The sequence below is a fragment of the Oncorhynchus nerka genome, linkage group LG22, assembly GCF_034236695.1.
Source record: "Oncorhynchus nerka isolate Pitt River linkage group LG22, Oner_Uvic_2.0, whole genome shotgun sequence".
Classification (NCBI taxonomy): Eukaryota; Metazoa; Chordata; class Actinopteri; order Salmoniformes; family Salmonidae; genus Oncorhynchus; species Oncorhynchus nerka.
The window spans coordinates 59,404,676-59,431,847 of NC_088417.1; the positions used below are offsets into that span (position 1 = coordinate 59,404,676).

General features: G+C 42.7%; 1 protein-coding gene across 1 annotated transcript; it reads left to right on the forward strand.

Annotated features, from left to right (window-relative positions):
- The first annotated feature begins 689 nt into the window (after positions 1-689).
- LOC115105415 (roundabout homolog 1) lies at positions 690-26,260 on the forward strand. The gene is made up of 19 exons (XM_029627443.2): positions 690-1,277; positions 3,575-3,901; positions 9,993-10,150; positions 10,893-11,013; positions 11,513-11,651; positions 11,901-12,028; positions 13,913-14,028; positions 14,263-14,494; positions 14,710-14,831; positions 15,322-15,493; positions 17,348-17,548; positions 17,952-17,994; positions 18,997-19,112; positions 19,694-20,029; positions 20,136-20,237; positions 20,541-20,682; positions 21,321-21,557; positions 21,870-22,225; positions 24,717-26,260. The coding sequence occupies exons 1-19, from the start codon at positions 1,217-1,219 to the stop codon at positions 25,001-25,003; spliced, it is 3,396 nt and encodes a 1,131-aa protein (XP_029483303.1). The 5' UTR covers positions 690-1,216; the 3' UTR covers positions 25,004-26,260.
- Positions 26,261-27,172: the final 912 nt, after the last annotated feature.

The following is a 27,172-nucleotide window of genomic DNA, read 5'->3' on the forward strand; positions in this document are numbered from 1 at the left end:
TTTCAACAAAAAAAAGACGACCATTCCACATTTATGGCTGTATTACACGGAGTGTACAAAACATTAGGAACACCTGCTCTTTCCGTGGCATAGACTGACCAGGTGAATCCAGATGAAAGCTATGATCCGTTATTAATGTCGCCTGTTAAATCTACTTCAAATCAGTGTAGATGAAGGGGAGGAGACAGGTCAACGAAGGATTTTTAAGCCTCGAGACATGGATTGTGTATGTGTGCCTTCAGAGGGTGAATGGGCAAGACAAAATGTTGAAGTGCCTTTGAAAAGGGTATGGTGGTAGATGCCAGACACACTGGTTTGAGTGTATCAAGAACTGCAACGCTTCTGGGTTTTTCACACTCAACAGTTTCCGTGTGTATCAAGAATGGTCTACCACCCAAAGGACATCCAGCCAACTTGGCACAACTGGGGGAAGCATTGGCATCAACATGGGCCAGCATTCCTTTGTGGGTGCACCTGAATATTATGAAGGTGTCCCTAATGTTTTGTACACTCAGTGTATAATCATTCAAAGAATGCAGGAAACCAAATATAAAGGCAACCAATATAGCTTATGAGGATCAACATTGCTGTAGGCTACCCGAAGTGATAACCTCAAATTGGCACTTCAAATGAGGGAACATTGAAATAGATGTAAACAGGCTTCAACGTACACCAGATGCAAATGATTTTATTATTCTATGAAAAAGTGTTGCATTTGAGGAAACGATGTATGTTCAAAGTAAACCACAATAGCCTATATCCTGTGTAGACTATGCGGCAGTGCTTTTATTCCTCTGGAACTATCCCAATGATCTGTTGGTGATGAAAAAGGTGGCTTAAGCTACTCATGCGACGAAAGACACATTTTCAGCCTGGGAATTAAAACGGGGGAGTGGCGCATTTTTTAGGCAGTGACTTGTTGCCACTTTGCCTAACTCTTCTATTCGCATGGTAGTCACTTGGGACTGTTGCTAATTGCATTGGTGCTCTCTTGGATTTAGATAAGGTGGTAATCAATGTGTGATGGAATGGAAAACGAAACACTAATGGAATTATCTGGAAAATCTTAATCAATCTCGAGAAGAAACCTCCTCAAATGGAACTTGGATTTGAGCGTAAAACAGGAAACGCGCCACCTCAAAGTGAAGTAATGTTCACCAGATAGGTGAACGATGCGATAACGATTTGTTTACATACCTTGTTGACCTAACATAAAATGACGGAACAGGTGTTTATAAGAATGTTGGTAGTTTTCGCAGCTCTTGGAAACCTTGCAGGTAAGGCTGTTATTTGTATATGATACATGTAATGTACTGTAGGCATATGGTAAACATATCAGCTTTTATAGTTTATTTAATTATTGCTAGCAATTTGAGTAAATAAAGTTCATTATAACAGTTTCCCCTGCCTATATTTCCACCCTTTTTTTCAATGGCTCTGTTATTGTGGCCTGGTTTGTGAGGCCTAGTTGAAGGAATGGAGCTCATGCTCAAAATAAGTTTCTAGTGGTATCAGACACCGTTTGTTTATTGATAGGCTAAGCTTTTTAACACCAGGCTTTAGCCATATGTGATACATAGCAAATAGAGTTCTCTCCTGTTTGTGATGGTTGTTTGTTTTCCCTGCTTGCTTCAAATAATGTTCCTACTTTTCAATGGCACTTTGTTGTTCAGTAAATAATGAACAGTTGATGTAGCCTACAGCACCCTCCGAGTCAGTCCATCTGTTTGACACAGTACTAGGCTATTGTTATTCCAATCTTTATTGAAGTGACCATTTAGAAAATAGTATTAGTCTACTCTTAAGGTTTTGTAAATAATATGCATATTATGCAAATATTTAATTGAAACTGCTTTCAATTTTTCAAAATCATTTTATGACTTAAGTGTGGGCTCTCCCTCAGGAAATAGCTTTGTCTGAAACAATGTAAACTTTGCAAGCCACTGACAAAAATGTCTTACCTCGTAATCAGGGGTAGACCTATGGCTAGCCTAGTGTTAAGATTAGCTGATTGTAACACATCTGAAATCCTATCAAAATAATCTTGACAGTCTTTGAAAGCATATCATCTCGTACATGATGAAAGCATCTATCAGATAACTGTTCCAGTTGCAATGTTCATTATCAAAATCAACACAACCTTATATAGCCTACCACAGCTCAATGGCCAGAGTCCAATTTTTATCCAATAGTACATAGCACCAGTGTAAGCCTTAGCATCAATAGTGTTTTGACATTGCCACTCAATAAGGGCATTGTCGTCGGGGCAATAATAGCAGGGGTCCACAGCCACGCACTCAGTGCACAGGGGACAGATTTCCCTTTGAGCCCTCTTGATTGTGTTTGCGTGAAGGAATTTTGTTCTATTGTTTAGTGTGTGTGTGTGGGTGGGGGGGGCTTGCGACTGGTTTAGCTTCCTGTCCCATACAGGAAGTACAGCAGAATCCCCCCACTTCCTCCAACTTGAAGTCATCCAATACCACGGGCAGAACAATGGAATACCAATGATGCTGTCCTAAGAATAGGCATTGTTTGTTGGTAGCCAGTGTCTATGCTTGTTTGTGGTGGATGCTTTTACTTAAGTGTGTGAGCTGACCCTGAACTAGGGGCCACTCTCTGGGTGTGGTGTCTCTACTGTAAAAGCCCACTATTACTGACTCTTAAGTATACCCTTGTTCCACTTTAAAAGGGGACCACACACTTCAGACTACTTCAGGCAGAGTTTGTTTGAGACCACTTTGTCCCACTTTGGCCTCACTACCTCTCCATCTGTCATTAGCCTTTGAGTCATACTGTACTACATTGTTGCTCTCCAACACAGTAAAACTTGTTTTTGAAGGTGGGAGTTGCTTATGGCATGAAAAGCATTGGCGAGACTCCCAAAGGAGATGCTTGTTGACGCATGTAGCCTAAAACACTGACCCAAGATCAGATTGTACAGGACCTCCCGTTACGTGAGTTAAGAATGGAAGGTCATCCATGACGTGACATCACGTGTTTGTTTGTGATATTACTAGAATGGGTGTATGAATCAGTACATTCCTTTCCTACTATCAGGTCCCAAGGGATATTAATGCAAAGTTAGTTTTTTTGAGTGTCCATGAAGTTGAAATAGTCTATCCACCTCTCATTTCATGGCTTACGGCCAGACCAGCCTGAATATGCCCGATCTCAGAAGCTAAGCTGGGTCAGAACTGGTTACTACTTGGTTGGGAGACCTCTTGGGAATATCAAGGTGCTGTAAGCTTTTTGCTCACTAGAGTATACTGTTATAAACAACAGTAATAATATCAGGGCCATTTTAAAATGGAATGGCTATTCTAGTTCCTCAAAGTGTTTTGAGTTACATGAACTTGAAATAGTCTATCCAACTCTTGTTCCATGGCTTACGGCCATACCAGCCTGAATACGCCCGATCCCGTCCTCACCCCATTCATTGCTAAATGAATAGTATGCATAGTAATAGTAATAAACTATTGCCAGAGCTTCTGTGAATGAACAGATGCAATAGCCTATTTTGACAGAACCTTATTTTCTCCATCATTCCTCCATCCACTGTTTTTGTTCCCTCCAGGTTCCAGGCTGAGGGCGGAGGTAGTGGAGGTAACCCCGCTGATCGTCCACCACCCCTCAGACGTGGTGGTCAAGGTAGGCAGCCCTGCCACCCTCTCCTGCCGTGCCGAAGGCACACCCGAGCCCTCCATCGAGTGGCTCCGCAATGGCCAGCCCCTGGAGATGGACAAGCTGGACAGCCAACCCATCGTTCTGTCAGAGGGCAGCCTGTTCTTCCTCAGGGTGGTCCCTGGGAGGCGGAGTCAGTCACACGAGGGTGTGTATGCGTGCGTGGCAAAGAACAGCGCAGGCAAGGCTACCAGCCGCAATGCCTCTCTCTATATCGCAGGTAAGACTTTGGGGAAGTCTTTCAAACTAGATGGACATGCATTTATCTTGTCATACAATGCCTTCAGAAAGTATTCACACCCCTTGACTTTTTCCACATTTTGTTGTGATACAGCCTGAATTTAAAATGGATTAAATTTAGATTTTGTGTCACTGGCCTACACACAATACCCCATAATGTCAAAGTGGAATTATGTTTTTAGAAATGTTTACAAATTAATAAAACATGAAAAGCTGAAATATCTTGAGTCAATAAGTATTCAACCCCTTTGTTATGGCAAGCCTAAATAAGTTCAGATGTAAACAATTTGCTTAACAAGTCACATAATAAGTTGCATGGACTCAATCTGTGTGCAATAATAGTGTTTAACATGATTTTTGAGCGACTACCTCATCTCTGTAACCCACACATACATCTGTAAGGTCCCTCAGTCGAGCAGTACATTTCAAACACAGATTCAACCGCAAAGACCAGGGAAGTTTTCCAATGCCTCGCAAAGAAGGGGGCACCTATTGGTAGATGTGTAAAATTAAAAGCAGACATTGAATGTCCTTTAGCTTTGAGCATGGTGAAATTATTAATTACACTTTGGATGGTGTATCTATACACCCTGTCACTACAAAGATACAGGCATCCTTCCTAACTCAGTTTCCTGAGAGAAAGGAAAGCGCTCAAGGATTTCACCATGAGCCAACGGAGACTTTAAAACAGTTACAGAGTTGAATGTCTGTGACAGGAGAAAACTGAGGATGGATCAACTACATTGTAGTTACTCCAGAAAATGCTCATATTTTCAAGCAGGTGGTGGTGGATGCATCATGTTATGGGAATGCTTGTCATCAGCAAGGACTAGGGAGGTTTTTAGGATAAAAAGAAACCGAATAGAGCTAAGCACAGGCAAAATCCTAGAGTAAAACCTGGTTGTCTGCTTGTCAACAGACACTGGGAGACAAATTCACCTTTCAGCAGGACAATAACCTAAAACACAAGGCCAAATATACACTGGAGTTGCTTACCAAGGCAACATTGGATGTTCCTGAGTGGCCTGGTTAATTTTTGAAAATCTATGTCAAGACTTGAAAATGGCTGTCCAGCAATGATCAGCAGCCAATTTGACAGAGCTTGAAGAATTTTTAGAAGAACAATGTGCAAATATTGTACAATCCAGGGGCCTCATTTATCAATATTGTGTAGGCACATCTGTGCATAAACCATGCGTTCCACGCAAAGTGTGAGATGTGACAATATGCATGTTTGCTTGAGAGTGTTAGTAACTTTACGCACAGCTATGACCATGCATAATGCTCAATGCCAAGTGGTGGAATAAGGGAACTTCTTGTCAAGCGTAGAATGGGGAAAATATATGTTGAACATTTTTTTTAAGTGAGAGTAATAATAGTTGTAATAATAGTTGTGCGGCACGGTGCGTCCTCACCCAAGAATTTGTAATGGTGACATTTGACTCGATCGGTTTTCCATCGCTCATTTGCAAGTCACGTCAATGATATTATGTCACTGTGTGGGACTGTGGGTCAATTAAACTTGTCGGAGTGGGCGCCCTAATTCTAGTTTGTGAGCTAGGCAGGCAACTGCCTGGGAAGGTCTCCCACACAGAAGTACGAGATGGGGAGGGGGGCGGGAGTAGGTTGACCTCAGGTCTCCCCACTGGAAGCCCGAGGTAGGGGGAGCAGGGGACTCTATCAAATAGCGCACCTCTAACTTTGTACAGTACTAATGCAATTAGTAAAATCAGTCACACTACGAAATGCTACCAAATAAACCACAATTCATTCATAATACTTTTAATATATAGTTTCACAGTCATATTGTTGCATTTTGTTCTGGTTTGTGTGAAATCGTTAAGAATAATATAAAACCAGTCCAAATGTATCCAAATTTGTGGACTGCTCTCAGAATTTTTCTTGCTCTTCCAGTCACCTTAGCTCAAGCAGAGAGGCCCTTTTCAAAGCTAAAGTTCATCAAATCCTACCTGAGGGCCACCATGTCACAGGAATGCCTTTAGTAGCCTTGCTGTCATCAGTATTAACCATGCAATTGCTGAGCAGATGTCTAATGATGATGTAATTGATGACTTTGCATCAAGGAAGGCAAGAAAGGTCAGGGTTTAGATGGCAGTTGAGCAACTTAGTTTGTGTTTCTTGTTTGAAGTGCAGTAGTGTAATAATCATGTTCTCTTTATAAGTGTGTTATTCTATTTGCGTGATATAGGATTTGTGCAATTTAGTGTTATGTGTGTTTGTTAGCTATAGGGTAATAGTGTAATAATTTGATTCTCTTTTTTATTTGTATTTATATACTACAATGTGTTTTTATTTGTCTTTGTTACTTCTTTTTGATATTTTTGAGTCTTATTTTTGAATATATTTTTATATTTATTTTGTTTTAAATGTTACGATTATTTATTTGTTGTTCCAAATGTCAGAATAAAAATGAGTTAGTGCAGAATGGTGCTTTCGTTCGCCCAGAGAGCCATACAAGCTAGAATCACCACTGCTCACAACCCTCAATGTTTTGGATACACTCACCAGCAAAACAAACTGTAACATGCAATTTTCACACACCATCACACAACAGGTTGAAGTCGAGAGTTTTTTTGTTTTTTTTTGCCAACAATGGGTTCCCAAATAGGAACGGAGCAATAGAACGCACCCACATGACCATAAAAGCGCCATCCTAAAACGATTTCAGCTATGTCAACAGAAAAGGTTTCCACTCTTAATGTGCAGGCGATAGGTTATGTGGTGAGTAAAAGACGCTGCTGAATGTGGTGGCCAGGTGATACGCACAACTCATTCATTCTGCAGAACAGCTATGTTGGCCTCTACGCCTACAGGAAAGAGCTGTTGAGGATGGATGGCTTATTGATGAGTGTTGCCTGCTCGTTTGAAGTATATTTGCCATTGCTAATGTAACTAATTGGCTCAATGGTCCTCTCTTTGTTGCTATGTTTGAATTTTTACTGGTCAAGCCACAACTGAGCGAGCCAAATATAATATTTTAGTTGTACTCAATCTCTGACACTAGCTTCTGTATTTCATTCTTGGAAAAGTATTTTTTTCTACGATTTTTTTGTTTGCGGGGTTGTATGTCATGGTACGCCATTTTATTTTCCCCACATGCTTTAAAGGGATGATTTTGACCATATATGGTTAATTAGGGACATTTCGAAATGCAAATAGCCATGGTCGTGCACTGAGGCTGAGAACAATTGGTATTTATCAATGGTGATCTCCTACCGGTGTGCACTCATAGGATTGTTTGATAACTCAAACATTTTCTATGCGTATTAACATTCTAAATTCCTTTCGTAAGTTGTATTTTAGAATAGTTCCTCCCAATATTGTCAAATGAGGCCCCAGGTGTGCAAAGCTCTTAGATTTACCCAGAAAGACTGATCATTATCACTGCCAAAGGTGATTCTGACATCTCAGGAGTGTGAATACTTGAATAAATGAGCTATTTCTGTATTTTTCTTTAAATAAATTGGCAAAGAATGTGTCAAGGGGTATGAATACTTTCTGAAGGCACTGTAAATGCCAAGATAACATGCAAAAATAATTGCACACTACGATGAAGAGAGGTACCATCACACTGTTATGGATCATGTGAGTGAAGAGACTATGTATGTATCAGTCTCCGCAGTGTGCGGTAACTAATAAACCACTCAAGATATTGATTAGCTGAATCAGGTGTGCTAATACTGAGATGGAACCAAAACCACACAAGGCTGCTTTCCAGGACCAAGACTGTGGAACCCTATGCCAGATGGATGTGAAACTGTGGCCTTAGAATACATTCTATTGTCTTGGTTGTATGGCTCTTTGTGGCTCCTACATCCTGTCCCATTCACTTCCTCTCTACCTCCATGCTGATCTTTAACATTATATCAAGCTGATATATGATCTTTGAGGTCAACGGGATGCCCCCAGTATCCACAGACCCACAGAGCGAGATTGTCTTTGTGATTACAGAGAATAAGTAAGGGGGTCCAATGTCAATGAATACCCGCTCTCCAGGACAAACACTGTTAAATGACCCCTGACCCCCAGCCTCTGTTTGCACCCAAAACAGGGTCACCCAGAGACCACTGGATTCCTGAGCTGGATGGTATAATTAGTGGCTGATTGACTTGTTGGGGGAACTTCCCTGGAGCAGTACATTTGGTGGTGGAGCCATTGGGACAATAGACAGTGGTACTTCATTTAGATTCAGTTGGCAGATCAACAGTACATTAGAGAACAGTAGCAGAAGGATTGTGGTGTATTTAGAAATGAACCTTTATTTATCTGGATTAGTTTCATTAAGATAATGGTGCAATCGTGACCTTTGTCAGTATAGTTGTATTGGTTAGGACAAGTAGCCTAAACAGCAATAAACCATGCATCACTGTTAATTCAAGAGTTGGACTAAGTTAATTTCCGGCTAATTATTAAGTTGAAGAATACACATATCTACACTTGAAAGAATTCCAGCTTAAGATCATTCCTTAATATTTTGCTGAACAAAAGATTGGAGATATTCTACTAGTACTTTATGGCACTAGACCATTGTGTGTCCAAAAATGTTTTGTCTGATGATTCCATTTGGTGTTGCAATGTAATGGTATCAGTGAAGATTTAAACAGGCATTCTAAACATGTTGTAATTTATACATTCAAGGTCAAAGGCCATAGTTTCTGTCCTTTTGGATATAGTGGGAGGAAGCTCCTTAGACCTTCAACCTAAATGGTTCAGTTACTCTTAATGATTGAGTAAACATGACTTGTTCCTGTCAAGAGGTCAGGCTTGTCTGTCATGTACTTGTGGTTATGTCACTGTAGGCAGGTCAAGTTTGCTCTATGAATTGTTTAGGACCTCTGAGGAACATACAGTACCAGTCAAAAGTTTGGACACACCTACTCATTCAAGGATTTTCTTTATTTTTACTATTTTCTACGTTGTAGATTAATAGTGAAGACATCAAAACTATGAAATAACATATATGCAATCATGTAGTGACCAAAAAAGTGTGAAACAAATCAAAATATATTTTATATTTGAGATTCTTCAAAGTAGCCAGGCTTTGCCTTGGACAGCTTTGCACACTCTTGGCATTCTCTCAACCAGCTTCATGAGGTAGTCACCTGGAATACATTTCAATTAACAGGTGTGCCTTGTTAAACGTTTATTTGTTGAATTTCTTTCCTCTTAATGCGTTTGAGTCAATCAGTTGTGTTGTGACAAGGTAGAGGTGGTATACAGAAGATAGCCCTATTTGGTAAAAGACCAAGTCCATATTATGGCAAGAACAGCTCAAATAAGCAAACATAAACAGTCCATAATTACTTTAAGACATGAAGGTCAGTCAATCTGGCAAATTTCAATAACTTTTAAAGAGTCTTCAAGTGCAGTCACAAAAACCATCAAGCGCTATGATGAAACTGGCATCAAGCGCTATGAGGACCGCCACAGTGAAGGAAGACCCAGAGTTAACTGCTGCAGAGGATAAGTTCATTAACACGAGCAATGGACATTAGACAGGTGGAAATATGTCCTTTGGTCTGGTGTCTTTGTGAGATTCAGAGTAGGTGAACTTACACTTTTTTTGGTTACTACATGATTCCATATGTTATTTCATAGTTTTGATGTCTTCACTATTATTTTACAATGTAGAAAATAGTAAAAAAATAAAGAAAAATCCTTGAATGAGTAGGTGTGTCCAAACTTTTGACTGGTACTGTATGTGGTTGTTGATGGGGAAACACTGGACAAAGGCACTATGTATTCCGTGTAAAGAATATCTGAATAGTTGGAGCTGTGTGATGTATGCTAATGGTTTTGTTTAAAAAAATCATTAGATGAGGTTATTGTAAGCCTTGCTTGTTTTTGATGGTCAAAACTCTCATTTGTGGGAATTCAAGCACGCAGTGATGTGTGTTGTGCTCGGCACGTGACCCAGGCAATGTTTATGAACTACAGGCTTGTAGACTAACTTTGACATTTTCATACAATGTACTGTTATGGCATTGTACACCAGCTTGTCTCAGACTCACTGGTTATGAATGGACCTCCTCTGTCGTGTCTTCTTCCAGCTCTCGGTGAAGACTTCCGGGTGCAGCCCGCTGATGTGGAGGTGGCTGTTGAGGAGGTGGTGGTGATGAACTGCAGCCCGCCGGTGGGACACCCCGAACCCAACGTCACCTGGAGGAAAGACGGGGTCCTCATCAACAACACTGACTCGCATTACACTGTGAGACCTCCTTAAACATAGCTACATGCTTTTTAGGGGGTTTGTATGGTTTGGAAATTGAAAATGAACACTGAGAAAGTTGTTAGTCTGCATTTCATTGCAGAAAATGTATTTTCAAAACATGTAGCTTTTTCCATATTTGAATGAATTGATCTAATTTTAGTTAATTCCCAGAGGTGGCAGGAGCTGAAATTGATTCCACACCAACCTGGGGGGTTCATCATACTGTTTTGTTTTTATTACTTATTTCTCCAATCCCGATGTGGTATCATCCTTTTACCAATAGAGGGTATTGTTGTACAAAAGTTTCATTAAAACCACAGGCTGTTTCATTCATTTTCCTTCTTCATTAATAAAAGAGGACCTATCATCTTGGACCGAAAATGATGATCATTTATCCTCTGTAATGGCATATTCATTGGCCTTCTGGCTAGAGGGTCAGCCCTGAGATTTGACTGTTGAGAGTTCAATCCCTGGCTGAGTCATACCAAAGACAAAAAATGGGACCCAATGCGTCTCTGTTTGGCACTCAGCATTAAGGAGACAGATTAGGGGTAAGGCCCTATGATAGACTATCGCCCCATCCAGGGGGTGTACTTGTACATCAAGATGTTCACTCTACAGAAACAGGAGATTTCGTTTCGGCTCACACAAGCCAAGGCTTGTACAAGGCTATTTATCCTCTGCAATAAACTTTTAAATTTTTTTTACTCTATGTGATTGCTACCCGTGTGACCTATAGGCGCTGAATGGGAAGTTGATCATTGCCCCAGCCCAGAAGAATGACTCTGGCGTGTACATCTGTGTGGCTTCCAACACAGTGGGAGTAAGAGTGAGCAGGGCTGCCCGCCTTTCTGTCCTAGGTAAGATAAACCCTGACCCCATATACAGTACATCAGTGTTTTAGCGATAACCTTTTCACACTACTGAGCCAAGCTGTACTGCGCTGGCCTGATTATGCATCCACCATTGCCTATGCCGTTCATATATCTTTATGTACATATTCATCATCCCTTTACACTTGTGTGTATAAGGTAGCTGTTATGAAATTGTTAGGTTAGATTACTCGTTGGTTATTACTGCATTGTCAGAACTAGAAGCACAAGCATTTCGCTACACTCGCATTAACATCTGCTAACCATGTGTATGTGACAAATAAGATTTGATTTGTTGCTGGAAATGACAATGTGAAAAGAACTGAGTCAGCACAGTACAGTTTGGGTCTGCACAACATTGTGGAAAAGGTATGTCATGCTAAGAATGTTTGCTATTGATAAAAGGGATAGCATGGAATTGAATGCATAGAGGTATGATATGACTAACCATACTTTTCATATTTGTCCATGCTTTCTCAATCCCCAGCTAAGCCAGTGTTGGTGCTGAAGCCTCAGGATGTGTCGGTGGGGACGGGGGAGTCTGCCCAGTTCTACTGCGAGGCTAAAGGAGACCCCATGCCTGCTGTGGAGTGGATCCGCGAGCAGGGCCCTCTGCCCAACGGCAGGTCTGATTCTTGCATTCAACTAAAAAAGCTCTGTCCATTAACTGTACATTGGACTAAAAACTGTCATTGACACGAGGTGTATATGTAACATTTAAACAATCTCTCAGCTACTCCACAGCACAGTCAGTACATATGTCATGAAAGGCAATACTTAGTATACTGTTCAATAATATGTCATTCTTTGATTTCTAATAATTGCATGCAGTTGATAGAGTGAATTTTGTACTGATTTCTGTGTCATGTCTGTAGGTATCTAGTGAATCCTGACCAGAGCCTCCAGATCCACTATGTGACATCACTGGATTCTGGGAGGTACACCTGCACAGCTGTCAATGACGTGGGGGTGGTCACCGCCAGTGCACAACTAGTGGTGGAGGGTAAGAGCGCTTAGGCTGGGCCCTCAATGCTACGTTTATGTGTTGTGTATTGGTTGAATATGTAATGTACAGTGTTTATGTTGTGTACAGCAGGACTGTGTGTCTAAGCCAGTTTCGCCTCGGTGAAATCAAAGTTTATCCTATCGTTCCCTATTTCCTTACAGCTAAATGTAATCAACTCAGCAACTGCCCTTTTTCAGGAACCTGTCTTTCAAAGACAATTCGTAAAAATCCAAATAACTTTGCAGATCTTCATTGTAAAGGTTTTGAACACTGTTTCCCATGCTTGTTCAATGAACCATAACATTTTTATGAACATGCACCTGTGGAACGGTCGTTAAGACACTAACAGCTTACAGACGGTAGGCAATTAAGGTCACAGTTATGAAAACTTAGGACACTAAAGAGGCCTTTCTACTGCCCAGGGTCGCTGCTCATCTGCGTGAACATGCCTTAGGCATGCTGCAAGGAGGCATGAGGACTGCAGATGTGGCCAGGGCAATACATTGCAATGTCCGTACTGTGAGACGCCTAAGACAGCGCTACAGGGAGACAGGACGGACAGCTGATCGTCCTCGCAGTGGCAGACCACGTGTAACAACACCTGCACAGGATGGGTACATCCGAGCATCACACCTGCGGGACAGGTACAGGATGGCAACAACAACTGCCTGAGTTACACCAGGAATGCACAATCCCTCCATCAGTGCTCAGACTGTCCACAATTGGCTGAGAGAGGCTGGACTGAGGGCTTGTAGGCCTGTTGTAAGGCAGGTCCTCACCAAATATCACCGGCAAAAACATTGCCTATGGGCACAAACCCACCGTCGCTGGACCAGACAGGACTGGCAAAAAGTGCTCTTCACTGATGAGTTGCTGTTTTGTCTCACCAGGGGTGATGGTCGGATTCACGTTTATCGTCGAAGTAATGAGCGTTACACCGAGGCCTGTACTCTAGAGTGGGATCGATTTGGAGGTGGAGGGTCTGTCATGGTCTGGGGCACAGCATCATCGGACTGAGCTCTTGGTCATTGCAGGCAATCTCAACGCTGTGAGTTACAGGGCAGACATCCTCCTCCCTCATGTGGTACCCTTCCTGCAGGCTCATCCTGACATGACCCTCCAGCATGACAATGCCACCAGCCATACTGCTCGCTCAGTGTGTGATTTCCTGCAAGACAGGAATGTCAGTGTTCTGCCATGGCCAGCGAAGAGCCCAGATCTCAATCCCATTGAGCACGTCTGGGACCTGTTGGATCAGAAGGTGAGGGCTAGGGCCATTCCCCCCAGAAATCTCTGGGAACTTGCAGGTGCCTTGGTGGAAACTAGCAAATCTAGTGCAGTCCATGAGGAGAAGATGCTCTACAGTACTCATTGCAGCTGGTGGCCACACCAGATACTGACTGTTACTTTTGATTTTGACCCCCCTTTGTTCAGGAACATTATTCCATTTCTGTTAGTCTGTGGAACTTGTTCAGTGGAACTTGTTCAGTTTATGTCTCAGTTGTTGAATCTTGTTATGTTCATACAAATATTTACACATATTATTTACAATATTTACACTGAAAATAAATGCAGTTGACAGTGAGAGGACATTTGCTTTTTTGCTGAGTCTATATCTATTTCTCCTAAGGGAACACAGGAAACTGGAATGCACAACAAAGACCATATTAGGCACAATAGTTTTTTATGACATCCGTGAATTGGCGGCGGAATTGAGTGTGGTTCTAAAGTAAACCGTTTTTAGGATCACTATGGAAATGTATATGGAGTTTAGTGTCAATTTCAGTGCCAGTTTTGTGTCAATTTCAGTGCCAGTAGGGAACTTCTATTTATGAACAGAAAATATGATTTTCTCTGAAGATTTTTCTCTCTACTTCACAGATGCCTCAAGTACCAGACAGAGGGAACTTCACAGAGAGTTGTCGGCCCTGCGCGTGGCTCTGGAGAATGTAACGGTGCTGACTCCAAACTCCAACATGTCCCAAGTGCAGTGGAAGGTACGGAGATCAGACGTCACATGAAGGCACATGTATTATTATGAAAACTGTTAGGTATTAACCTTTTGCTGAACTAAGATTGAGGTGTGTCATTTTTCACGTTTGTTCAGAACATTATTTTCATGTCACAGAGAACATTCAAATAATGCAGATTTAAGGTTGTCTTTTTTGAATTTCTACTCCAGAAAGGCATATCTTTTAACTGTGGCTTTCCTTTTGTTTTGTTCCTTTCAGCTCCAGTCTTTCCCAACCCAGCCACACTACCTGGATGGTTTCGAGGTCCTCTATCGCTCTCTCCTGCCCGCCAGTTCAGACTGGGCGGCTAAGAGGGTTGTACTACCAAACTTCCAAACACTGGTCGGCCCACTCAAGAGGGGCTACAAGTATGAGTTCAAAGTGCGTCCCTACGGCAGCAGCCTGTACGGCCGGGAGAGCAACACCAGGCACCTAGGTGTACCCGAGACAGGTAAGGGTTCAAAACGGTTAGAGTTGGCTGTTATCAACTCAAAAGAAACATTTATGAAAATCTAGGTGTTTCTTTGGATACTGTAGCTCAGGAGTAGTCCAACTTTAGTGCTATTCTGTACTATGTAGATGAAAAACGACATTTTGAATCAAGATGAGTTGTGTGTATGTGGTTTTTACATCTTGTTATTTTGATGACACTCCATCCTCCCACAGTGCCTAGTGCCCCACCTCAGGCCATCTCCATAACGATGACCCCTGACCATAATGACACGGTCCATGTGACCTGGAAGCCTCCCCCCCATGAATCTCACAACGGCATCATCAAGGGATACCAGGTAAGAACAAAAAAGCCCTAAAAAGCCCTTTCACCTTCTTGTATCTGTGCTTGAAGAAGTTACTCAAGCACACTGGCATTCTTGTATACTCCACAATGTGTTTTATGAAATGTTTGTGAGAATGTAAGAAATTCCAGTGTGAGTTTTTTTCTCTATGTTCAGTACCTGACATAATACATTCACATATTCTAATGAGACATTGTATTGACAGGGTGTCCTATGCAACCCTGGCCTGCAGGCTTTTGTTCAAGTGCGAAATACCTGATTCAACTAATCAGTCTTGATAGAAGTGGTTTAACTTCTGGAAGAAGACCATGATAAGTTTAATCAAAGGTGTGCTGAACTGGTACCAAAAGCCAGCTCTCCAGGACCAGAGTTGCCTATTACTCCTGCTGAAGAATCAATCACCTGAAAGCACACACACACAAAGTTTAACGCTTCCCTGGTTCCCTCTTTGATCTCTGAGTGTGTGTCCGTGTGTCCTGTCCAGGTGTGGTGTGTGCAGTCGGAAGAGCAGCAGTACCTGAACTGGACAGTGGGCGGTGGGACCTACAGTCTGGAAATAAGCCCTCTGTACCCAGGGAAACAGTACTGGGTCCGGGTGGCAACGGTCAACGGAGCTGGCGTCGGGGTGCAGAGTGACCCCCATAGAGTGGTCATAGGTCAGTGACAACATGCAACGGTTATCTATGGTCAACCGAACGCAAAAGGTTATGAAACCAAACCAAGAGGTTGAAGTTATTGTTCGTAGAGTCCGAGACAGGATTGTGTCGAGGCACAGATCTGGGGAAGGGTACCAAAAAATGCCTGCAGCATTGAAGGTCCCAAGAACACAGTGGCCATCATTCTTAAATGGAAAAAGTTTGGAACCAACAAGACTCTTCCTAGAGCTGGCCTCCAGGCTAAACTGAGCAATCGGGGGAGGAGGGCCTTGGTCAGGGAGGTGACCAAGAACCCAATGGTCACTGACAGAGTTCCTCTGTGGAGGTGGTAGTCCTTCTGGAAGGTTCTCCCATCTCTGCAGCACTCCACTAATCAGGCCTTTATGGTAGGATGGCCAGACGGAAGCCAATCCTCAGTAAAAGGCACATGACAGCCAGTTTGAAAAGGCACCTAAAGGACTCTCATACCATGAAAAACAATTTTCTCTGGTCTGATGAAACCAAGATTGAACTCTTTGCCCAGAATGCCAAGCGTCACGTCTGAAGGAATCCTGGCAACATCCCTACGGTGAAGCATGGTGGTGGCAGAATCATGCTGTGGGGATGTTTTTCAGCAGCAAGGACTGGGGGACTAGTCAGGATCGAGTGAAAGATGAACGGAGCAAAGTACAGAGATCCTTGATGAAAACCTGCTCCAGAGCACTCAGGACGTCAGACTGGGGCAAAAGTTTACCTTCCAACAGAACAATGACCTTAAACACACAGCCAAGACAACTCTGGAGTGGCTTCGGGACAAGTCTCTGAATATCTTTGAGTGGCCACGCCAGAGCCTGGACTTGCACCCGATTGAACATCTCTGAAGAGATGTGTGCAGCGACGCTCCTCATCCAACCTGTCAGAGTTTGAAGGGATCTGAAGAGAAGAATGGGAGACACTCCCCAAATACAGTTGTGCCAAGCTTGTAGAGTCATACCCAAGAAGACTCAAGGCTGTAATTGTTGTAAAGGTGATTCAACAAACTACTGAGTAAAGGGTCTGAATACTTATGTAAATGTGATATTTCAGTGTTTTATTTGTTGTTTTTTAGGGGAACATATGGACACAGTACCTGTCAAAAGTTTGGACACACCTACTCATTCAAGGGTTTTTCTTTATTTGTATTATTTTCTACATTGTAGAATAATAGTGAAGACATCAAAACTATGAAATAACACATATGGAATCATGTAGTAACCAAAAAACAATTATACAAATCAAAATCTATTTTATATTTTATATTCTTCAAAGTAGCGACCCTTTGCCTTGATGACAGCTTTGCACACTCTTGGCATTCTCTCAACCAGCTTTATGAGGTGGAATGCATTTCAATTAACAGGTATGCCTTGTTAAAAGTTAATGTGTGGAATTTCTTTCCTTCTTATTGCTTTTGAGCCAATTTTGCTTTTGAGACAGTTGTGTTGTGACATGGTAAGGGTGGTATACAGAAGATATCCCTATTTGGTAAAAGACCAAGTACATATTATAGCATGAACAGCTCAAATAAGCAAAGAGAGATGACAGTCGATCATTAATTTAAGACATGAAGGTCAGTCAATCCGGAAAATAACTTTCTTCATGTATGAAACACATTCCAGGTGAAGCTGGTTAAGATAATGCCAAGAGTGTGCAAAGCTGTCATCAAGGCAAAGGGTCACTACTTTGAAGAATCTAAAATATTATATAAACTCCCACACAACAGAGTCTGAAATCTCTCTCTCTCTCTCTCTCTCTCTCTCTCTCTCTCTCTCTCTCTCTCTCTCTCTCATGTGTTCATTTTTGTCTTGTTTTTGACTTTCCCGTCTCTCCCTATTCCAGACTCCCAGAGGTCCGGGGCCCCCCAGTCGGACAGCTCCAGTAGTGACCTCACTCAGGTCCTGGCCTTGCTGAGGGGCCCAGTGTTCATTGGGAGTGTTGGCGCCCTCCTGTGGTGCATCCTGGTGATAACAGCCGTCTGCCTGTACCGCCGCCACACCCGGCCTGGCGACCACCTGGGACGAGGCCACATCAAGGCTAAAGGTCTGTCTGGGCAGGAATTGGGGCATAGCTTATATGTTGTATCTTTAGTATTAGCTTGGCATAGGATTTTTGGAGCATGGATATGTCATGATACGCTAGTCCACTGTGCCATTATGGGTACATAATTAGCTTTAGCAGCTAATCAGGTTTTTTATTTAGCTAAAACAAGAGGTTCTGGTTATTTGATATGTAACTGAAGGTTTCACCCCTCACAGGGTTGTATTGTAGTGTGCATGCATTTCATAGGTTGATCTGGACTCATCATTCAAGGTCAAATGCTCATATGATAAATTACATCAAGGATGGAATTAACATTGTCATCTCCAGTGTTCCTGTATAAGGTGTGTTCCCTCATTGAGAAATCAACGAGACTATAAAGTTACTATGACTCTGGATTTTGCAGGTTTGTACAGGTTGGCCAGTGAGGACCTCATCATAAAACACAGGTAGGTGGAAGACGAACAGTGTGGCTCATTGACCATTTCACTACCTTTGGTTTCGTTAAACCCAAAGTGGACAAAACATTAGGAACACTTTTTCCCTGACAGACTGACCAGGTGAAAGCTATATCCCTTATTGATGTCACTTGTTAAATCCACTTCAACCAGATGAATGGGAGGAGACAGGTCAAATAAGGATTTTTAAGTCTTGAAACAATTGAGACGGATTGTGTATGTGGGCCATTCAGAGGGAGAATGGGAAAGACTAAATATTTAAGTGCCTTTGAACGGGGTATGGTAGTAGGTGCCAGGCGCACCGTTTTGTGTCAAGAACTGCAACACTGCTGGGTTTTTTACAGCCAACAGTTTCCTGTGTATCAAGAATGTTCCACCACCCAGAGGACATCCAGACAACTTGACAACTGTGGGAAGCATTGGAGTCAACATGGGCATCCCTGTGGAATACTTTTGACAGCTTGTAGAGCCCATGCCTCAACAAATTCAATTACATGTATTCATAAAGGCCTTCTTACATGAGCTGATGTCACAAAGTGTTGTACAGAAACCCAGCCTAAAACCCCAAAGAGCGAGCAATGCAGGTGTAGAAGCACGGTGGCTAGGAAGAAACCTAGAGAGGAACCAACCAGGCTATGAGGGGCGGCCAGTCCTCTTCTGGCTGTGGCGGGTGGAGATTATAACAGAACATGGCCAAGATGTTCAAATGTTCATAACAGGGTCAGATGATAATAATAATCACAGTGGTTGTAGAGGGTGCAACAGGTCAGCACCTCAGGAGTAAATGTCAGTTGGCTTTTCATAGCCGATCAATTGAGGCTGTTCTGAGCAAAAGGAGGAAGGTAATTCCTAATGTTTTGTACACTTTGTGTATGCTCATGTATAATATGATCTGATCCACTATATGTGCCTCCTAGTTTTGACATTTTAACCACACCCATTACATGGGATTGATTGATTGGCTGACCGATTGATTGATCTGTGTCTCTGCAGAATGGCGGCCCCAGACTCTCCGTGGATCTCGGGTGTGTGGAGACCGACCCTGAGTGATGAGAAGTACCAGGGACTGTGGGCTCAGAGCCAGGAGAACCCCGGCTTCAGAAGGACTAGTGAGTTCTGCTTTAAAGCTGGTCTAGAATCAGTTCTACCATGTTTTTGTCATGTTGTGTTGCTACCGTGCTGTGTTGTCATGTGTTGCTGCCGTGCTGTGTTGTTGTCTTAGGTCTCTCTTTATGTAGTGTTGTGGTGTCTCTCTCGTCGTGATGTGTGTTTTGTCCTATGTTTATATTTTATTTTTAATCCCAGCCCCCGTCCCCTTGGAGGCCTTTTGGTAGGCCGTCATTGTGAATAAGACTTAACTGACTTGCCTAGTTAAGTAAAGGTTAAAAAAAATAAACAAAAGAAAGTTCCTCCTACCGCATTTCTTACTGTGACCAGTATGTGCTGGATAACAAAGACTGGTTCTGGACCAGTTGATTATGCAACTAACTCTGCTATTCACCATGGAAGCTCAGAACCTCTGTTACGTAAGCAATACACTTGATCCATTCTGCCTCAGAATTTCTCCAATCTTAGATCGATAGATATAATTTATTTGACATCTTAAAAATACAATTCCAGCCACACAAGTGGACGCACAACATGTAACATCATCATGGGGGACAAATAGTGGTCCTCTTCTTATTCCCAGCGTTGCCCATCACAGCCAAGAAGGACCCCAGCTCTCTGGACGTGGCTGTCCCCATTGTGCCCGACAGCTGCGGTGTCTACGGAACGTTCTACGTGGACCTGACGGGTAATGGCCTCAAGACCTTCAACAGCCCTGCCCGATGCCCCAAGCGGCCCCACTGCCACACCACCACCTCCTCGCAGCACGGCGCAGCGACGGTGTGCATCTCCCAGCCTGCCACAGTTGTCAAGACCACGCTTGTCCAGGGTGGCCAGGCATTGCCATGGAAACAGGCTTTGCCCTCGCAGCCTAAGATGGGCGTGCTCAAGGAGTCGTGGGAAAATAATTACAAGCAAGGTGATTGTCAATATGGTGTCTTCCTTGCATGGTTTTGATGTCCTTGCTATTGGTGAATGTCGATCTGTAGTTACTTTTAAGTCACAGACTTTGTCTCCTTTCCCAGATCTCCATGCGGTGAACAGCGCCCCCCTGTTGTCGTCGAGGAGCCAGGCGTTGGCTATGAGGGGAATGCCTTACAAACAGAGGCTCAGCCACCTCCCACCAGGTACTGTACTGTGTTCTTATACCACTCATACCCTAAAGGAGTTTAATGCTCAGGAACAATTAACCAGTGTATTCACTGCCCCGCAGGGTGTTTTCCTTTTTGTTCTACCCAGCACACCTAATTTATCTTATCAAGGGCTTCGTAATTAGTTATCTTCAATCAGGTGTGTTAGTGTTGGGCTAGAACAAATATGTGCACCCCTAGGGGTTCCTCCAGGAATGGATGGTACAGTCAGAACCACTGTCCTTGACGGTATTGTTTTTGTTGTGTTAACCTTGGTGCCTGTGTGTATTTTTCCTCCAGGTGGGCGCTCAGAGTGCTTCAAGCCCCTGGAGTCACCCCGCCTCCTGCACTACTCTGCCTCAGCGCAGCTGGTGGACATGCTGCCACTCGCACTGCCCATGGGCGACACCACTGATACACACAGCCTCACCTCAGAGGAAGGGTGAGGAACATCCTGTTGACTACTTCCTGACACCAATTTATCCATAACTTCTCCCATTCCCCACTCTCTAATGAGCCACTGCGCCATGCTTTCCTCCATTTGGTTGGCCATTATAGTAAAACCCTATGGTTTCCTGTCTACTGCTGGAGAAAATGATTGTACTTCCTCCTTGCTCTTAGCCCCGACGACAGGGCCTCGACACGGCTCAGAGAACGGCAACCAACACCCAGCAATCAAATGCCAATTTACTTGCCCATGAATGACACGTAACCACAGTTTAAACAGGAAACGGCTCAATTCTCGTTACAGTATGACTATTCTCTTGCAAGGAATAGCACTTTTGTTAGAAACAAAATTGGAATATCTTGTAACTATAGTACATTTAGGCAACTAAGCGTGACGAACGTACAGACTGAGACAGATCCACAGTCCCCTCCCCGATTTCATCGTGGGGGACATTAGCTGCTGTAATATCAAGCTAATATTTTTGGCTTAAAGACCCACTCTGTGATATAGCCATTTTGTTAATTATTTCATGATATACCTATTGATTCTTGAAGAATGTCACTTATCAATGTCTCATGAATTTATTTGTAATTATTGGAAATGACCATCGGACTTTTATTCATCACACCTAGGTCCAGCAGGTCCACTAAGCTGACTGTAGATGCCGGGTCTCTTCAGTCTGTGTGTGCTGCTTCTGGTCACCACGGCCCCCCCACCAACACTAACACCACCACCACTGGCTGCCCCTCCTATAGCTGCCTGTCCACTGCCTCCTACTGCATGTCATTAGATGAGGAGCAGGATGCAACGATGACCTCACAGGAAGTCACCCAGTACCTGGAGCTCAGCCCCAGGGCTGAGAAGCACAGGTATGGTTGCCATAGAAACCTAGGGGTGGCGACTGAGGGAGGGCGAGAGGTTTACTGTCAGAGTCATTGATTGATGGGCTTTCACGCTATCTATTCCACTACGTCAATTGATAAGGGCTTTTAAACTTAGACGACCAAAAATATTGTCAGTAATATTTAATCTGACTTTTCTCCAAAGCCAGTAGCTAGTTTCTTTATCAGTAAAATGTTTGATATTACAGGAATAATTATGTTGTTGCTACAGTATTGCTTTACAGATGTTGTGAGTTTTTACTTTATTCACCTCTTTCTTACCTCACTTCCTGTTTCCAGCACCACGTTGGAGAATCCTCCCGCTTCCTCCCTATCTCGCACCTTTTCCCCCACTCCCACCCTGGGCTATATCTATGGGCCCCTCCCCTCCGACCAACTGGAGGACGGGATGACTGACGAACAGGAGCCAATGGGCCCCCGGCGGGCCCGGTTTCAGAGCACGCCCTCGTCGCTCTGCAGCGAATGGGAGGGTTCGCTGTGGAACGGCTGGGGCTCGGTGTCAGAGGGAAACATGGCGTACAGCACCCGCAACAGCTTCATCAGCTCGTCTGATGGCTCATTCATGAACGACTCCAACTTTGCCCGCGTGCTAGCCACTGTGGCCGCCGAGTCCATGAGTGAAGCCTCCTTCTCAGGCAAGGCTACTGGATAAACATTATTAAAATGTTAATGCATGTTTTAATATGGTTGCCCAAATGTAGCCAATCATCATACTTTAGACAGGTTATTGATGTATGTTATTCCTTCAGATGTCTTTCCACCAACTGGCACTAGATGGTGGACTATTACAAGACAATCTTAAAATGGTGCCTTGGAGTCAGATTTACATCAGACATTTAATCTGATTCCACTAGTCTCTATAGTTTGGTCATCATATACTTGTGTATGAAGATTTCTGGATGGATGTGTCAGGCTACGTCAGGGTCAGGTATTATTAATGAATTTAACGTTGTCCCTTGTATTTAACAAATAACAAACATTTTACAACTAATAAATGGAATTACAGTGTATTCCAGTAGCTGGTGGAGAAATGGAGTTGACCCATAATCAGGTGTCACCAGTTTTCATTTGTGTAGCTTATCGGCATGCTCTGTATCCATTGGGGATGTAGCCTTACCTAGATTTAAGCAGTGGTCTTGTATTCGAGGATGCATAGATGGGCTGTGGGAATTGTCCGTGCTTGTGTGGCCCCTGAAGCTGACCTATGGGACAGTTAAATGTGATTGAGTTGAGAGCTGTATCTCACAGACACACAATGTAAAGAGAAAGTGTGTGTGTGTGTGTGTGTGTGTGTGTGTGTGTGTGTGTGTGTGTGTGTGTGTGTGTGTGTGTGTGCATGCGTGTGTTGGGCAGGGGGTTAGCTCAGGATTCGGGGGATGGCAATAGGTGATTACTTAAGACCTCTCAGCAAATTAAAGGGGCTAGCGAGCCAGCATTCTCAGACTGTTACTTAATCAATAACTCTGTCCTTTTTCCAAATGTGCAGATGTCCGATTCAACTTTACTCGATTTGCCCAATTGTTCTTTAAAAAAATGACCAAAAAAATCAATAAAACCGGTCTCATGAAAACGTTGCGTCTGTTGCGTCCGAAAGGTTTGGGCTACAAACTATTATGACACCACTACGGAAAGACTCAGAAACACAATGGTGTTCTCCGTTTTGCTCTGTGACCCCCACAAGTGTCCCGGGACTCATCTGACGGTTACCTGGTACCAGATTAAATAATTTATGGAAATATGGAAGTACTTTTGTACCAAAATATGTCAAAACAATATATATTTTCTGAGATGTATTATATCTCCTAGATATAGGACACGCACTTCAAACCTTATTCCTTATGATTTATTTGGTCTGTTTATTTGGTCAGATTTGTTTATTTTCAGTATTTGGTCTGTTGACCAATCAGATCAGCGCTGAAAAATACCAATTAGTGGAAAAAGTATTGCAATTGGTCTGCCTGTGTAAATGCAGACATATTTATTTTTTCTTCCCCTCTAAATCAGGGACTCATTTAGACCTGGGACATCAGGGCTGTGTTTACACAGGCAGCCCAATTCTGATATTTTTTCCATTTATTGTTCTTTTGACCAATCACATCAGACCTTTTTCAGAGCTGATCTGATTGGTCAAATGACCAATTAGTGATAAGAAAAAATCTGAATTGGACTGTCCCAGGTGGATGCAATTGATTGTCAGGTAGAACAGAAAACCAGTAGGCTCCAGACCTCATAGGGTAATATTTGGATACCCCTACCCTATATAGTGCACTACTTTTGACCAGGGCACATACAGCTCCGGTTAAAAGTAGTGCACTATGTAGGTCAGGGTTCCCCAACTGGCGGCCTGCGGGTGGTTTTATTTGGCCCCCCAAGTTTTCTGAGAAAACAAATATATTACATGTTTTTTTGTTTTTGTTTTTTTTGGACAAAAGACTGTAAAAACACCAGGAAATCAGCTACAAAATTATTTAAATGTTGTAATTCTGTTCCCAAGAATTCCCATGCATAATAGAGAAAAAAAAATGATCATATCCAAATGTAAGCAAGGTTTGAAATTGTTTTATTATATTATATTATTATAATATTATATCTGTTTGGGCTTCTTGTGCTCAATTTGCAGTCTACTAAGTATTTGTAAATATATTCCGGGCCCCCCGACCATCCGCTTAAGAAAAATTCGGCCCACGGCTGAATCTGTTGTTGGGAATAGGGTGCCATTCACGTCAATGTCATTTTCCACTTTAAAAGTCATTTTCCTCTTTAATTACTGGCCAATGGGACAATTCCAATTAAGAAGTTGGCAGGGTGATCGTGCATCTGTTTTTTTCTTTACTGTTGATATGGTACAAAGAGACTTTCTGGCACTGTAAAAATGTGTCTCTTCTGTTACATCTCTTTTATCATGGCGTCAGTTGTCGTATCATATCTCTTTGTGTCACGGTGTCAATTGTCATATCTCTCTTTGTATCACGGTGTCAATTGTCATATCTATTTTTGTATCATGGTGTCATATCTCATGTATTTTGTAATATATAGTATCTCTATCGTGATGTCCGATGGTGTGACATGGTGTCATGTATCAGTGTGTGTGTTAACTCTAGTTGTGTTCTACTGTCTCCTCTCCAGACTTCTCTCCCCCGGCGTCGCCCCTCAGTGCCCTGTTCCCTCCAGCTCGAGGGGAAGAAGAGGAGTGTTTCGGGGAGCTGGACCCCATGCCCGTTTGGGACTGGAGCACAGCTTGGGTGGAGGAGATGGAGGCGCAGTACCGTGCACAGTACCCCTCTCAGGCAGCAGCCCCCGCTTGCAACACCTGGGGGCGTTGCCGTGACGATCTTCACTATGACAACCACCGAGCCACCGGAGGGAGTAGGGGTGAAGGACGAGGGGGGGTGAGGACGACCCCACACCGATGATCTATTTGATGATGATTTTTGGTCAAATCCATTTCAATGCCAAGACATGAATTGTATTTACTCTTGATTTGTTAAGTATGAAAAACATGAGAAAAAACGATTACATTTCGACATGGGTTTCGTTCATTATTTTTTAAGTGGTCTTTGTTTCTCTGTGAATGCTTTACAAATCATCAGTAGAAGTGTAACTGGGGTTGAAATGACCATTCAACATCTCCCGTCCAGACCACTATTGTTTACCTGAACTAGGTTTCCCACAATACCTCAGGGCAGTCTCGCCCATGAAAATAGAATTCCTAGAATGGACATATTCTATGGTGTGTCCACTGTTTTGTGTTCTCATATGACCTGGGTTGGGCTTTCCAAGAGATGAACCGCAGTGCCAAAACAAGTTTCAGTCAAAATTCTGTCATGTCATAGGTTGTTCCAAAACAAATATTTAGAGAGTGTTGTGCTTTTAGTGGCACTGTTACTGTACTACAGCACTATTTTTGTCTTCCAGAATCTTCCAAGCGCTATGATCCTACTAGCCGGGTTAAAACAGACTGAATGCACACTGGTGAGCGCAGCATTCAGTCTGGTTTCATATTAATTACAGCAAACTGAAAACTTCCGGAGCGAATTTGTACAGACTATTTACTTGCAATAGAATGTAAATATCTACGACTGATTTAATTTAAAGAACCATGAACGCTGACTTTCCAACCCATTCTCTGCTTCTTTTCTTTTAATGATACTTAGTTCACACAAGACCGTTTTATTCCAGTTTTTTTTATTATTAAATGTGCTAAAATTATGAGCGCTAACCATTTGTTGGTTGACTAGAATTTGGAAGATGTAGTTATGTTTTGTTTCAGAGTTTGTTTAATTTCTCTTCCTTTTTTACATGAAACTTAACATTGAGGGCTGAATCATCAACTTCAGATGTGTGTGCAGGACTAAACGTTTTCGCAGATCTCCCCTTGTCATCAATACATGACTTGTGTAAATATCCTATGTGTCTGACGTTAGGATTTGGCCCTATGTACCTGCTGAAATGTGAACGTTGAGCAATAAGTAGAATATGTTTTTCACACGCTGTAAAGGTCTTCCTTTTATAAGAATAGGTTCAGTAGGACTGGACTAATATGTCTCACCCGAGATGAGGAATAATTCTTCCTTTTATATACATTTTCATGCGTTACTTATCATTTGAAGCTTAACTAACCCAATATCTTCTACTGTGGCCTTATTGATAATAAAACATATAAAGTCTCAGTCTGGTAAGTTCTTAGTTATGAATGCTTATTCTAGGAGGTCTTTCTAAAGTAGCAGTGGACATTAGCCTAGGTACAGTACCTTTCCTGAGAGTTTCATCCTTGCCATGCCAAACTTTCCCGTTGTTTGGCAAGACTACCAACATTTTTTCAAAAGCAAAAACAGACTGGCAACCAAGCTAAATCATTGATACTTTGAGACTACTAATCTCATCCTGTGGCTCGGGATGATCTCCTGCACACACAAAAAAATAAACCAACTGGTATCTGACTCCCATTCAATCCAAATGTGACACTAAACCATTTTAATGAAATGTGTAATCCAGTGGCACTTTCAACAATTCATGTACTTGTAGAGGATGAACAACAGCAGGACAACCTGTTAGTCTTCTATAATCATAGAAAATCAAACAAAAGGAAATCAATCTCTTGATGCGTCAAGCATTTTGTCCACTCTGGTCTCGGATCACTGTATTGCCTCTCCTCATATTTGGTCAACTGTGTGTGTGTGTGTGTGTGTGTGTGTGCGTGTGTGCGCGCGCACGTGCATGTGTGTGCGTGCGGATATGTGTCTGTAAATGTTAGTTTGGTCAATGGCTTCCTTGGTCAGAGGTTACTCCATTAGTTTGTATTGAGTTGTTACATAGTGTTATTCCCCATTCGCCACTACCATGAACAAACAGACAGAAATGACATTACACAACAGTGTCCTCATCTTGCCTCGTTTGTGTAGGCTACACATCCAGAAGATTTAGCCCTTATCTCACAGTGTTCACTACCCCACGGCCATATGCTCAACATGAAAAGCCAACACCAGCTCCCACACACACACACACCATCCCCCTACACACACAAATAGTACTAGAGGGATCTGTATCACTGCGTTAGACCCGTGCCAAGATGGCAGCTTTTT

Excerpts from the sequence above, each read along its gene's own strand:
- LOC115105415 (XM_029627443.2), top strand. The coding sequence starts at position 1,217 with ATGACGGAACAGGTGTTTATAAGAATGTTGGTAGTTTTCGCAGCTCTT. Across the intron at positions 10,151-10,892 it reads ACACTGACTCGCATTACACT|GCGCTGAATGGGAAGTTGAT; the intron begins GTGAGACCTCCT and ends TGTGACCTATAG. Across the intron at positions 11,014-11,512 it reads TGCCCGCCTTTCTGTCCTAG|CTAAGCCAGTGTTGGTGCTG; the intron begins GTAAGATAAACC and ends CTCAATCCCCAG.